General features: G+C 42.4%; 1 protein-coding gene across 10 annotated transcripts in view; it reads left to right on the top strand.

Annotated features, from left to right (window-relative positions):
- SNTG1 (syntrophin gamma 1) overlaps positions 1-9,605 on the top strand; it is a 1,000,749-nt gene extending 991,144 nt beyond the window's left edge. For all 10 annotated transcript variants that reach the window (XM_033934198.1, XM_033934202.1, XM_033934200.1 and 7 more), the window contains one exon: positions 8,519-9,605. In XM_033934198.1, coding sequence (XP_033790089.1) covers positions 8,519-8,707 — 189 coding nt within the window. In that variant the 3' untranslated portion in view covers positions 8,708-9,605. The remainder of the gene's footprint in view (positions 1-8,518) is intronic.
- Positions 9,606-14,634: the final 5,029 nt, after the last annotated feature.

Below are 14,634 nucleotides of genomic sequence, written 5' to 3'. Positions count from 1 at the left end.
TTATCTTTCAGCACTGAGTCTCACATATACAATTATCTTTCAGTTGGTGAAAGGTTATATGTGTGTGTTTCTCGTAACTCACAGAGAACGAATCCATTCTCTTGAGGCTACAGAAACTGACTTGGAGGAGCTGAGAGAGACAGAGAGGTACAAAGAGAAGACTTACAGGAATGTTAAAGAGAAGTCCTACCTCCAGACTGGCAGCCCCTGTGTCACCTCGGAGGAAGGAGGTGTCCATTTAGGAGAGCATCACCTTGCTGAAGTAGGAAGAAATCCTGTATCCAGGATTTTGACTAGATTGTAAGCTCTTTTGAGCAGAGACTGTCTCTTCTGTTTTGATGTACAGTGCTGTGTATGTCTAGTAGCACTATAGAATTATAAGTAGTAATAGGGGATGCAATATCTTCTTGCATCAAAAATGTTTCTCTAAGAGCTTATTCCTAAGAGGGAAGAGTTAAGACAGCTCTTGTAGTTGGTAATTTGATCATTAGGTATGTAGATAATTGAGTGGATAAATGAGGATCACTTGGTCACTTGTCTGCCTGGTGTGAAGGTGGTGGACCTCATACATTGCCTAGATAGAATTTTAGATAGTGCTGGGGAAGAGGCATTTCTCCTGGCGCATGTGGACACCAATGGCAAAATAAAAAATGGGAGGGAGGTTCTGGAAGCCAAATTTAGGCTCTTAGGTAGAAAGATGAAACTCAGATCCTCCAGGGTAGCATTTTTGGAAATTCTCCCTGTTCCACACACAGGACCCAAAAAGCTGATAGAGCTCTGAAGACTCAATGTGTGGTTGAGACGATGGTGCAAGGATGAGGGGTTTAGATTTGTTAAGAAATGGACAACATTCTGGGAAAGCCGTGATTGTTTAAGAGGCATAGAACTAACAGGCATTATGAATAGAGATCTGTAAAGTGTGATAAGTAGCAGTATACGAAAAATAGAGTAGAACAATGTTAAGATGTAAAGAGAATGAAGAAGGATTCTTTAATACAGAGCAACAATACATATGGGACCACAGCATTAAAATAGCTGTTGGCCATGCTGCAATTTAAAATCATAGAAACATAGAAACATAGAAATAGACGGCAGATAAGGGCCACGGCCCATCTAGTCTGCCCACCCTAATGACCCTCCCCTACCTTTGCCTAGTGAATAGAGCCCACGTGTCGATCCCATTTGGCCTTAAAATCAGGCACGCTGCTGGCCTCAATCACCTGCAGTGGAAGATTATTCCAGCGATCAACCACCCTTTCAGTGAAAAAGAATTTCCTGGTGTCACCTCGTAGTTTCCCGCCTCTGATTTTCCACGGATGCCCTCTTGTTGCCGTGGGTCCCTTGAAATCCTTTCATTAGATATCATTAATTGAGTCCTGAAAGGAGTTTGTTCCTGTTGTGTGTTAACGCTACAGCTGAGGCCAGGGTAGGGAGAGGGAGATAGAAATAGAAGAGAGCAGAAATGTCCAGATTCTATAAACGGACCCTAATTGGAGACACATAGCTGAGTTCCGCATGGAACTCAAAATTGAATAGTGCGCTTAATTCGCATGGTAACTGAACACACCATTAAAATCTCATTAAAATTTTTTTAAAAACAAGAGCTCTGTGTGGAACTTGGAGCAGCTCCTAGAGATGCCTCAGTTGAAGTGCCTACCCACAAAGAAGGTGTGGTTAGGAGTGGAGAATAGGCATGGTAGGGCATCTGTTGGGCACCAGGACAGGAAAACCCTGGTCTAATACACCAGTGCCTAAAATAAGGACACCTACTGATGCCTATAAACAAGTAGGTTCTGCTTAGAGAATGGCATGAGAACAAATTTTTCACCATCCCAACGGGAGCTCATTTTCCCATCCCGTCTCCGCAAATTCTTTTCCTGTCTCTGCCTCAAACACTAAAATCATAAGTGTTCGAGGCTTGTGCGGTTAAGGCAGAGGTTACAGGAATGGGGCAGGGACAGGGACTAAACTCATTGGGGATGGGATGGAGAAATTGAGTTCCTGCGGGGATGGTGACAAATTTGTCCTCGTGTCATTCTCTGCTTGGTATGATTCTGTAAACAGCATCTAGTGGTTGATTGACAACTGTGCTGAGCAACGTGTAGGAGTTAAGCACTGTTTATAGAATCAGTCCAAAGTGCTTACAACACATTGCATTGGTGGGCATGACTCCCATGGATTTTGTCCTAATGCTTTCTATAAAAACTAAAAAAGAAGGTATATTTCAGAAACAGTAATAAAAATATGCATGTACTGCGGGCTAGATATTCTAAATCTCATTACTGAAATACTTCTATCCAATCATTCATTGTAATAGCTCCTTCAGTATGCTATAGTCCATGGGACCAGAGCTGTCTTAGTATGCTGAAAAATGCCTAATAAATTAGTCCATAGTATTAATCACACCGAATCTAGAAAATACTCCTTTGTTGTGTGTTCATATTTGCGTAATACATTAAAGCACAAGGCAACAGCGAGGGAGACAAACAAATCGGATAGCAAGAGTCTAGTTTAAAAGCCTTTATTCCAGAGACCAATGGATGTCATTCATTGCTTTCTGGAATAAAGGCTTTTAAAGGAGACTCTTGCCATCCGATTTGTGTGTCTCCCTCGCTGTTGCCTTGTGGTTGACCTTTGTTTGCAGTGCATTTTGGTCTTCTGTCTTTGTGACCTAATTTTATGCAACATGAAGATAATTTTATAAGGAGTTTTGGGTGCTAGTATTTTAGTCATTTATGTGCATTATATCCAAGTATGGTGCTGGAGACAAAAACAGTGACGGAATTCAAAAATGTGTGGGATACACACAGATGATCCCTTTGTAGAAAAAGAAAAAGAAAAACTTAGAAACCACTTACATGTAGAGTGTATCTGTCCCGGAGGGCTTACAATGTATCTAATATACCTGGGCTATGGAGGACTGAGTGACTTGCCCATGGTCACAAGGAGCAGCTGGGGTTTGAACCCACAACCCCAGGGTGCTGAGGCTATAGCTCCAACCTCTGTGCCACACACTCCTTTTTTTTATTTTTCCTTTTTTAAGGCATTTGTCATTTGGAAACCAATTCCACAGCACTTGCATATTATTTAACGACTGGTATGCTAATCAGATTTTTCAATTTTCTGGTATTAGGACTCCCTTGCTTGTTATGCTGAAGCTGAATTAGTCTCTTCCTGTAGGGCAGACAAGTCAAACTCTGGCCTGCCGGCCAAATCTGGCCCGTGGTGTTATAAAATTTGGCCCGCCAGACAAATACAAAATTTAACTTAAGTTGGCCCGCCAGCAGACAGGTACAAGCGCCCGTAACGAGCCCTGCCCGTAACGCAACATCTTTCCCTCAGCTGCGACATGCCCCTCTGATGCCACTTCCTGTTTCTGGCAGAGCGGGGCGGGGCTGAGGGAAAACTGCGGGGCCGGTCACGAGCGCCTTGCAAGATAAGTTTGAAGGTGGGACAGGGGTGGCGAGTTGGAGGATGAGGGGCTGGGCTTGAGAGAGGTACCGCTACCAGGTAGCAAGTTGCGTACGTGTTTTTGAGTATGGCTTCTGCTTTGCTTCATGCTGCACTTTGAGACTTAGGGGTGGTTTTGACCTCGTTGACGTCCCCATGTCAAGATTATTTGAGAGCTTCCTGGAGGATAAGCACAGGACTGCGGACGGGGAGTAGAGGGAGAAACATGCTGGACAAGGTAGAAGTTTCTGATTGCCAATTGCGGGTGAAGAGGAAGCTTGGATGTGAGAGAATGTGAGGGTAATCGAATACAATACGTGTGAACTAAGACCTAAAAGAGAGAGGAAAAGTCTTTTTTATTTATTTTGTTTACATCACAGAGCTGACGTGGGGTTGAAGAGATTGTAACTCTATACTTCTTCTAAGACTAAGGGGTTCTTTTATTAAGGTGCGCATTTAGCACGCGGTAAATCGGTTAGCGAACCTTAATAAAAAGACCACTAAGTATCTTAATAAAAAATTCAGCCCGCGACTTAGCCTATGTTTTAGATTTTGGCCCCTTATGTGATTGAGTTTGACACCCCTGCTCTAGGGAGTTTCCACATTTAGACTCCACACCACACTCTACGTATAAATGGTTTCACTAGTATTACAATAACACAGATATATATGTTTCACTTTATACTCACATGTTTTTTCAAATTTATCACCAATCCATCAATGGATGCGGTCACGCTCATTTAGGCACATTCACAGCCATGTTCCTAACACATATATGTATGTTTTTTTGTTTACTTCTGTATGTATTTTCTCCGTTCATGTTAAATTCTGGTTTTTGTTTTCTCCGTTCATGTTTAATTTTTGACTTTTGTTTTGTCTTATTTCATACCCTAGGACCCTTGAGAAAGGCTTTGTTAGCCGAAACACGGCCCTTGTTGAGTCTGTTAGTTTTTAATATGGTTGATGTGGATATTTTTCTTAACATTGATTGAAGAAATAAAGGAAGGTCAAGAACATTGTGTTCCGTCCATAGTTTGTTTTGTTGTTGGATTGCTCCTTTTTCTGTGGAACATTGGGTTTTCCCGTTTATGCTTTAATTTTTTAAACAAGAAAGCTTTAAGTAATTTTCTAAGTCTCAAATAACAAACCTCCAACATAACGCTATGGAGCTCATAAAAAAAAAAAAAGTCTACAAAGTTGGTTAAATGGGTACTTGGACGATCAAAAAGCCTGATCGTCCAAGTACCCATAACCAAAGCTGATTATAGATGTATCTAAAACCAGCTTAGGCCTTTCCCCTGCCTCTAAATGCATAGAGCGAAAAGAGGCGTTTTTAGAGGAGGGGAAAGGGCGGGAGGTGGGCCGACCTAGACATGGCGTACAGCAGGTATAACCAAAAGTTTAGGCAGGTTGCCTAGTCGGTACTTATACGTTTGACTTAGACCAAGTCAAAACAAGTATAAGTGCCAAAAAAGGGGCTGCTGAGCTAATCGCGGCTGCCGTAATCAGCTCAGCAGCCATGGCAACCTGCCTACCCCCCCCCCAAGCAATGATCGCGGCAGGAGATGACTCATATCCCCTGCCGCAATAACAATCCCGAAGTGCCGCCAACCGCGGCAGGAGAGATAGCCAATCTCTCCTGCCGTGATCCATCACCCCCCCCCCACCGAACCGATGTGGGCAGGAAGGAGCTCAACCCCTCCTGCCCTGGCAAATACCTAACCCCCATGACAAGATCTGGGTAGGAGGGAGCCCAACCCCTCCTGCCCCAGTGACCACCCCACCACTCACCCAAGGCCCTTCTGCCCTGATGCAGCCCCCTCATGACCGCCCCTCCGAACCCCCGATCGGCCCACCGAATCACCCCCACCGATCCGCCCAACCCAGCCCATGTGCCTAAGTACCCACCCATAGGAGGGGCCAAAGGCAACTGGGCCAATTCTGGTTGGTCCAGGTACCTAAGGCCCCTCTTGTGGGTGGAGTTTGAGGTGCCTGGGTCAATCAGGCCCTAAGGCCCGACATTCTTTTTTAAAAAAATTTTATTTATAATTTTCAAACATTTGACAACAGTATCGGTCAAAAAGAAAAAATACAGTGAACTGAAACAATTTCATCATAAAGGGTCAAAAACACATGATCCCTACTTTTAGGATAATATCAATTTATCAAAGTATGGTTAGTCCACAATTAAAAAGAACGGAGCTAAAAGAATTGACTGAGAAACATCATAAAGATAACTAAAGAGAAAAGGAAAATAAAGATTCGGCTTGATAGTCCCAAAACCATTTATCATTGAGCAGAATTATTGGATTCAATCCTCACGGTGATGATGTATCTGACCTTTAGAAACAATAAACTTAGATAATTGCTGCGGCTCGTAAAAAACATACCTATTCTGCTGATAAACTAATACACATTTGCAAGGGTAGCGCAGAACGAAAGTCACTCCTAACTGCAAGGCCTGCGGTCTTAAAAGCAAAAACTAGGCACGCCATTCTGAGGATAGTGGGCCCGCCGGCCAGCTGGGCTTGGGACCCGTCCATCCGTTCAAATTTTTTAAGGTAAAGGGGGGGTCTCGGTGGGGGTGGGGTGTCGCGGAGGTTGTTGGGGGGTCACCAGGCAGTAGGAGTTCGGCTCCCCCTGCCCCAGCTGATCACGGGGCTGCATCGGGGCAGGAGGGGTTGGGCTCCCTCCTGCCCCAGCTGATCGCAAGGCTGCATTGGAGCAGGAGGGGTTACATTCCCTCCTGCCCAATCTTGGGGGGGGGGGGGTATCACAGCAGGAGAGATTGTCTCTCTCGCTTTCCGCAATAGCGATCCCAAGTGCCACGCTTGGCGGCACTTCGTGATATCGCTATCGCAGCAGGGGGGGATGAGCCATCTCTCCTGCCGCGATCATTGCTGGGGGGAGAGTAGATTCTGTAACCGGTGTTGTTTTTGACAGACATCGGTTACAGAATCCAGCTTTTAGATGAAGGACTTGATCCTCCTTCGCCTAAAAGGCCTGGCTTTGGGTGTTTGGGACTTAGGCTTTTTTTTTGGTTTATAATATGTTGTAAGTATAGACATAGTGGTGGTCTGGGTGTTTAAACAGCTGAACGTAGAGGCAGGCCATTATAAAAAAAAAAAACCCTCCTTTTGGACTTTTTTTTTGAGATTGGACATTTTCCCTGCTTCTACTTTCAGCGTTTAGGAGCAGGGGAGCAAAGAGAAGGATGGGTGCCGTCACCCTCCACCAAGATGGCACTCGGGGCAGACTGCCCTCCCCCTTACTATGCCACTGGATGCCTTTAATGAACATGATAATTGATTGCATCGTTTAAAATAACATAAGAATAGCCTTACTGAATCAGACTAATGGTCCATCAAGTCCAGTAGCCCGTTCTCATAGTAGCCAATCCAGGTCACTAGTACCTGGCCAAAACCCAAGGAGTAGCAATATTCCATGCTACCAATCCAGGCCAAGCAGTGGCTTCCCCCATATCTTTCTCAATAACAGACTGTGGACTTTTAAAAAATGTCATTAAAAAAAGACGGTTCCTTTACAAACAGCACTGGAACTGCCTACCAGTGCCTAAGGGTAAAATAGTCATGGTTAATGCCCTTAGGCATTGGTAGGCACATCTATAGTCAAGATTCTCACTGCAGATAGGCATCAGAAATGTAGGCCTTGAAAACTCTGGCTGAAATTTCTGGTGCCTGCATGTGGCGTAGCTGCAATTCTATAAACGGCACCGTCATGTGATTGACACAATATCACAGAATCCGGGCCAGTGTGCCTAATTTTTATAGTGTTGAATTTCAAAGGGCATGGCATAGGGAAGGGCTTAGGCAATCGGGTCGTGCCCATCATATACTGAATACTTGCATTTACAAGCCTTAGTAGTTAGGTGTAAGCATTTACACCAGCCTTTCGCTAGTATAAGTGCTCGTGCCTAAAGTTAAGCACTTAAATTAGAATTCTATAATGGAAGTTCCGTTTAACTTTGTGGAACAATCTCCCTTCATTCCTATGAATGCTATCATCATATTAACAGTTTAAGGCAATCCTTAAGACCTATCTATTTTTCAGCAAGCCTTTGAGCCTTTAGACTAGGTCTCCCCTTCCTAGATTATTTCTGGGTTTTTTGTTTCTCCTAGTCATGCCCATGTTGAAGCATCAAGCTTGTTATTACTGCATAGCTACATCTTTCTGATGCATTCTCTTCCTTTCCTATCAAAGATGTCTAGTTCCTTTTCTTCGTGACATGCTATTCTTTCTATCAGTGTTATTTGTTTATTATTGTAAGCCACCTAGATGGCATAACATTAGTGCAATATATCAAATAAAGGTGACCTTGAACTAACATTGGGCGATCTTTTTCTGAATTCCCCCCCAAGTGTGTTGCAATTCAGAGTATTGGTTATTATACTCCTCTAGAGCACCATTTTTCCACTTCTGAAATTTGCTGTTTATTCTCCAACTCTATTGAAGTGAGCGGTAAGCAACGTCGTCATGACTATCAATTTTCTACACGGAGTGCATAGGCTATAAAATTGGGCTGTACATAATAAAATAATACAGATGTACTTTAACATATATTGGGAGAGGAGGGGAGAGCTACATCGGTAAATAGGACAGAGAGACATAAAGGGGGACCACAGGAGGTAATGGGATCCCATCTGTTACAAGGTCTGAAGATAAAGAATTTAAAGATCAAAGGCATCTTTGAATAGGTTTCCTTGTTTATGCATAATCCAGTCAATATCATAGACTTTTTCAAATATTGTACTGAAGCACTACCATTTAGCCCAGTGTGTATCACAAGTTAATATAAATTTTGTAGGTCAGACCAGGAGTTCTGCGACAAGCTCGAATTTATTTAAAAGCATGAACTGAATATCAACCAGATTTACTTTTATCTGCATTTCGGGAAGGTGTCAGATACTCAGTTACTTTCTTTTTACCCACGTAAACATCTTTGTATATGGACGTTCATTTTAAAAGCCCTAGGCTACAGTGTGAAGGTAGGAATGAGCGTCATATACAATATTAATGAATACACTGATTTATTGCATTCTCTTTTTAGGAGCTGGAGTTTTCCAATTTGTTTGCCGTACTTCATTGTATCCACTCCTTCTTTGCTGCCAAAGTTGCCTGTTTGGACCCTCTTTATGTAGGCAGTCAGGCCACTGCTGCTCCTACTGCAACTGTAAGCGCATCGACAACTGCGGCCGCCTCCACGGTGGGTGCCGGCAAAATAAAGTACAGTATCTGACCTTTTGACGAGCAGCATCACCCTTTTCCAACAGTATATCGCCATTTTCCGGAGCCAGACTCATGGGGAATCCTAAGCAAAGAATCTGGAGATACCGCCGCTCAGTTCCAGTAGAAAAGGAACGAGATCATCCAGAAATCGTGAATTCATCCCAGTAAATAAACCAAGCTGAAATCCTAAAATGAGATGGTTAGGTTGTCAATATGACCCATAAGTACTTTGTGCTCTAAATGTCACTGAAGACAAAGAAGGAAATCGTAAACAGATGTGCTTAAGCATTAAGTGCACATTAAATCTGCTTGGAGTAATGTAAGAACAAAATTATATTGATGGTTTCTGAACTTGTTTTTTTTTTAAAAATAAAATGTCTTAGTGGGCAATGAACTACTTGCCTGACAGCTGTATCATATTGTACATAAAAAAAGAATCATTTAAAAAAGTGGCAAAATGCCATATAGAAAGACAAGCATGAAAAAAACAACATTTGTGTAAGTACCTCCTCAAGGAAAGCACTTTAAATGATCTTGTCAATCCCGCACCCTAGCAACACATGTTAATTTACAGTTTAATGTGATATGGTATGTCATATCGTGTGACACATCACGTTAAATTGCATTAACTGGAAGTCATTGTTCCCATAGGGAATTGTAATATACGGTGGCAACCTTGTCACAAATTATAATGGCAAGTTGCAGTTCATGTATGTCACTACAGAATGCTTGTCAGAATGTTGAATGTCAAAGCTTTTAAGAGAAAGACCCCTTCTTTACAAGAATAAAGGTTTGAAATGTTAAACTGTAGAGATGTTTAAACATGAACTCATTATAAAGTATATTTATTTTTGTGGCCCTAGATGTTCATTAACAAAACATATTTATGCATAAAAGGATAACACAACTACAAGTCTACAGAGTATTTTTGTAAATGTAGGCCGAGAACAGGAAGAACAGTACTATAGAGACTTTTTTTAAACTATGGTAGTAGTATCATTAATGTAATTACACAAAAATATCCCAAAGGTGAGTTTTTTGTCACCAAAAAATTACTGTATAGTATTATCACACCTATGACAAAATTTGAAAATACTGTGTTGTCATGTGCTACTGGCTAATCCCAATATTTATCAAAACGAGCCTCAGAACAACAGGCAGGATAACTTAATCCATGCCAGACAATCAAGCCAGCCGGCTAGGGTCCAATAATCATAGGCGCCTCTTGTGTCCGGGTATAATGGCAGCAAAAAAAACTCAGAAATCCGAGAATAAAACTGCCATTCACCCATGCACAGAGATGTACTCACTATAGCACCATGCTACAGAACAAAACAGTGTTTAGTATTTTATGTGATAAAAACAAAATTAAAAAACCCACAAAGTTACCAAAAAAACATGCAAAACAATTCAAGTACTTAGCTGCTGGCAGGAGGAATTTGAAGAGCTGGGAATGGGAGAAGCTTCTCTTAGAACACCAATCTTCTAGCAGTCCACTGCTGTCCAATGCTGTCCTCTTCAAGTCCTCTCACTGTTGCTGAAACAGTCTTCAAATCTGCAATATCCACAGCATACCAGGAACCGGGAACCGGTTCCTGGTATTTATCAAATCGGTTTCTGGTTCTAGTTCCGGTTCCTGGTATGCTGTGGATATTGCAGATTTGAAGAATGTTTTAGCCATGGTGAGAGGACTTGAGGAGGACAGCAGTGGACTATATATGTGAACTGCTAGAAGATTGTTGTTCTAAGAGAAGCTTCTCCCAAGAAACAAGCTGAGAGAAATGTTCTCCGTTTTTCAAATGAGACAGGTGCTATTTTTGAATCTTTGATGCCCATCGCATAAGCGTTTCTCTATATACTATCGTTGGTTCCCTGAGGCAGGAGCAAAACGTGCACGTCAGAACCTGCAAGCTAAAAGATAAGTTTGCTGAGTTCTTTCAAATAATCTAATGCATATCTTTTAAAAGAACTTTTTAGCCTTAAAAGACTTGACATAATCTGCTGTCTACCTTTGTACATGCGATGATTGGGCGGTGAGGTAGTCTTTTCTGGTGTTCTCCCCAGTTACCCCTCCATGATTCTGAGCATAAAAATTTTTGTAGACCTGATTATACCATCTCTATCGCACCATTTATAAGTATTATCTAGAGTGGTTTTTTCATTGCAATATGTGCTACTTCAGGCTATTATGGCTACCCTTCTGAAAAACGGCCCTTTACTAAGCTGTGGCAAAAACTGGCCTTAGCACAACTTTGCACAGGTTTTTCCTGCTCACTAAGCAATAAAAATGGACTTTTATGCTAAGCATGTGCTAAAAAATATTTATTTCTTTTTTTCTACTTTGAGGGGCATGAGGGGCAGCACGTAAGTAAGTGCTGCTACATTACCATGTACTAACTGGTTAGTGCATGAATAATACAGGAAATCTTACCGCCTATAAAATAAATGGCAGTAAGCGCTCCAGTATTAAGTTTGAAAAATGGCCACATAGTAGTGGCAAGAGCTCATGCTATTAATGCTGTCGTAAAAATAACCCTAGCAGGTGAGAATGACCCTCATAAGGGCTCACTAAGGCCATTTTGTATTGCAGTCTAGTAAAAGAACCCCTAAATTATCTTGCTCGCCAGAAGGTACAAAGTACCAAAGGACTTGCAAGCCATCCAGGCTGCTTCTAAAAGCTGAGCAATCCTGAGAACATTTCAACAGGCATTATATACTGGTTTTAAAATATTTTTAATTTTTTTCTCCACTGTCAAATATACCTTTCTGTGGTACAACTAAACTGATTTACATATTATATGCAGTTTCTCTGCTCCTAGTGGACTTGCAGGCTAAAAGGCCTTTTTACTAAAGCTTAGTGCATTCTAGCAGGCATTAACATGTAATAAGGCCCAAATTCTGTAACCAGCGCCTAAAGTTAGGCACCTATTTCGGAGGTGCCCATCTCGATAGGCGCCTATCTAAATTGAATAACAAGCTCAATTAAGCTTTTTAAATCAGGACTGATTGAAACATAGGTGCCTATCTAGAAAAACGTGATTCTGTAACAAGGCGCCTCTAAAAATTTAGGCGGCCTTCAAAAAAAAATAGGTGCTATGCATATTAGGCGTGGGCGTGGCTACATGTAAGGCGCCTTGTTGTAGAATCACTGCTCTTAAGCGTGCTTAAGCGCTCAGCTAGGCGCCTAACTTTTAGTTGTGCCTAGGGCTGGCCTATTTCTTGGGTGCCTTCACAATAGGTTCCGCTCAGCGTGATTCATTAAACAGCACCCAATTTTACTTGAATCGCGCTGAACAGCGCCTAATTAGGCGCCTAACTTTTGGGCGCTTCTTATAGAATTTACCCTTAAGTGTCATGTGGCCAATAGGAATAAAATAGGACATGTGGCATTTAACATGCACTAATGCTGTTAGTGTAAATAAACTTTAGTAAAAGTTTTGTACCTGGGGCAATGGAGGTTTAAGTGGAGCTACAGTGAGAAACAAACCCTGATCCCTTGCTTCTCTGCTCACTCGTCTAACCATTAGGCTACTTCTTTACTTCAGGATAGAACAAATTCATCTTAGGCCCTCTTTTACAAAGGCGCGCTAAGCATTTCAACTTGGATTTAGCATGCGCTGAATCAACACTTGCGCTAACCACTAACGCGTCCATAGGATAACATACATGCGTTAGCGTTTAGCGAGCGATAATATTTAGCGCACGATAAAAAGCATAGCGCACCTTTGTAAAAGAGGGGGGTTAGTATTAAGGCATTAAATAGATTAGTTTGACCTATTAAATGCCAACTCTTATTATATGGATAGTAATACCGAACAGTAATTTGCCTCTAGATATATTTGCATTATTTTGTTAGGTTTAGTAGACAAAGAAGATCTAAGACTCCATTTACCTACCCCCCCACTCAAAGGCACCCAGCGTAAGAAGATGTTTGACAGTCCACTAGCGACGCAAGCAGCGAAATTGGACCACTCCATCTCCAACCTGCTGATGAGGACAAGCGATTTCAAATCTTTTCGCAAAGAAATCAAAACCCATCTATTCAAAAAATGTATAGAGATGTCATAACTCCAACCTGGATTCCCCTCAGTGTGACTCCCCCATCCTCCCTTCTTCACCAGTTACCCTTCCCCTCAAAGCCCAAGCTTGTCAACTGCTTCCCTAACTGCATATACACTGAATCTGTACTATATCCTTTCTGTACAGCATCCCCAATTGTATATCCACTGGAATAGCCCAATCCTCCTTGCCGTATCTCATTACCTAAACTATACTACACCATTCTTCTTCTCGTAGAAGTCTCTTTGTAATCATCCTGGAAATGTCCAGATGTCTCTTTTGTAATCCGCCCAGAACTGCAAGGTTGAGGCGGACTAGAAATCGTAATGTAATGTAATATTGCATATTTGCTACTGAAACTTCAGGTAGTATTTTATAACTGCATAGCATCTTTCTCACTTTTCTTTATTTTCTACTAGCTGATTACCCGGCGTTGCCCGGATATTTATTTATCCCAAAATGTCCAACCCCCTACATGTCCCACCCCCCTATGTCCCACATGTCCCACCCCCACGTTACCCCCCCCCCCCACATGTCCCATATGCCCCACCCCCATGTCCCAACCCCCTACCCTCCACATGTCCCAAAGGAATGTCCCTCTCTATGGGGCTGAACTTAGACTTAAACGGCATCGAGAGTGTCGGTATTTATCTATGCGAGCCCGAAAACTATGGGTTGGACATAAATATCTGTCGCTTTTGATAATTTTAACATATCACCCCCTTCCCACCCCCACAGTATTTTACCCCGTCCCACCTGCACAATAATTTTTCCCAGATAGTAAGTCTTATGTGTACAAAGATTGGTTGAAATCTCTCCATGTGTTTCAGAGTTATGCTGAGTATTCATCTGTGAGCCCGAAAACACTATAGGGTAGATACTAAAATCTGTCATTTTCAATCATTTTTACATATCCCCCCCTTCCCACCCCCACAGTGTTTGTCCTCAGATAGTAAGTAATGTGTATGTCAAGTTTGGTTGAAATATGTCCATGCATTGAAGAGTTATGCTGGAACATACATACATACACACACACACATATATTCAAATTATAATGTGAAATATTTGACAAAATGAATACAATACAACTAACGCAAAACTTGATTATAAACAACATTTTTAGTTTCACCTCCAGGAGCAAGAACATATAAAATCTTGGGTGAACCCACCATTGAGCAAGCAACATAGAGTTGTGGGCCGCTAGACCCCCAGAACATATCACCCCAGGTAGTAAGGGATCAGCATACCAAGTTTCGTTCAAATCGGTCAAGCCGTTTTTGAATTACTGTGAGAATGGCAGCTTTTTACATTTTTTCCATTGACATGAATGGGTGAAATCTGATTTTCTGTTTGTAGCTCCGCCCATGTGTGCAGGTGGGCCGCGAGCCCCCAGAACATATCACCCCAGGTAGTGAGGGATCAGCATACCAAGTTTAGTTCAAATCGGTCCCACAGCTTTTTACATTTTTCCCATTGACTTGAATGGGTGAAATCTGAAGTTCTGTTTGTAGCTCCGCCCACGTGTGCAGTTGGGCCGCGAGACCCCCAGAACATATCATCCCGGGTAGTGGGGGATCCGCATACCAAGTTTCGTTCAAATCGGGCAAGCCGGTTTTGCGGAGGCAGTTTTTACATTTTTTCCATTGACATGAATGGGTGAAATCTGAAGTTCTGTTTGTAGCTCCGCCCACGTGTGCAGTTGGGCCGCGAGACCCCCAGAACATATCATCCCGGGTAGTGGGGGATCCGCATACCAAGTTTCGTTCAAATCGGGCAAGCCGGTTTTGCGGAGGCAGTTTTTACATTTTTTCCATTGACATGAATGGGTGAAATCTGATGTTCTGTTTGTAGCTCCGCCCATGTGTGCAGGTGGGCCGC

This window comes from Geotrypetes seraphini, chromosome 2 (genome assembly GCF_902459505.1).
Source record: "Geotrypetes seraphini chromosome 2, aGeoSer1.1, whole genome shotgun sequence".
Lineage (NCBI taxonomy): Eukaryota > Metazoa > Chordata > Amphibia > Gymnophiona > Dermophiidae > Geotrypetes > Geotrypetes seraphini.
This window is presented reverse-complemented; position numbering and strand designations above follow the sequence as displayed.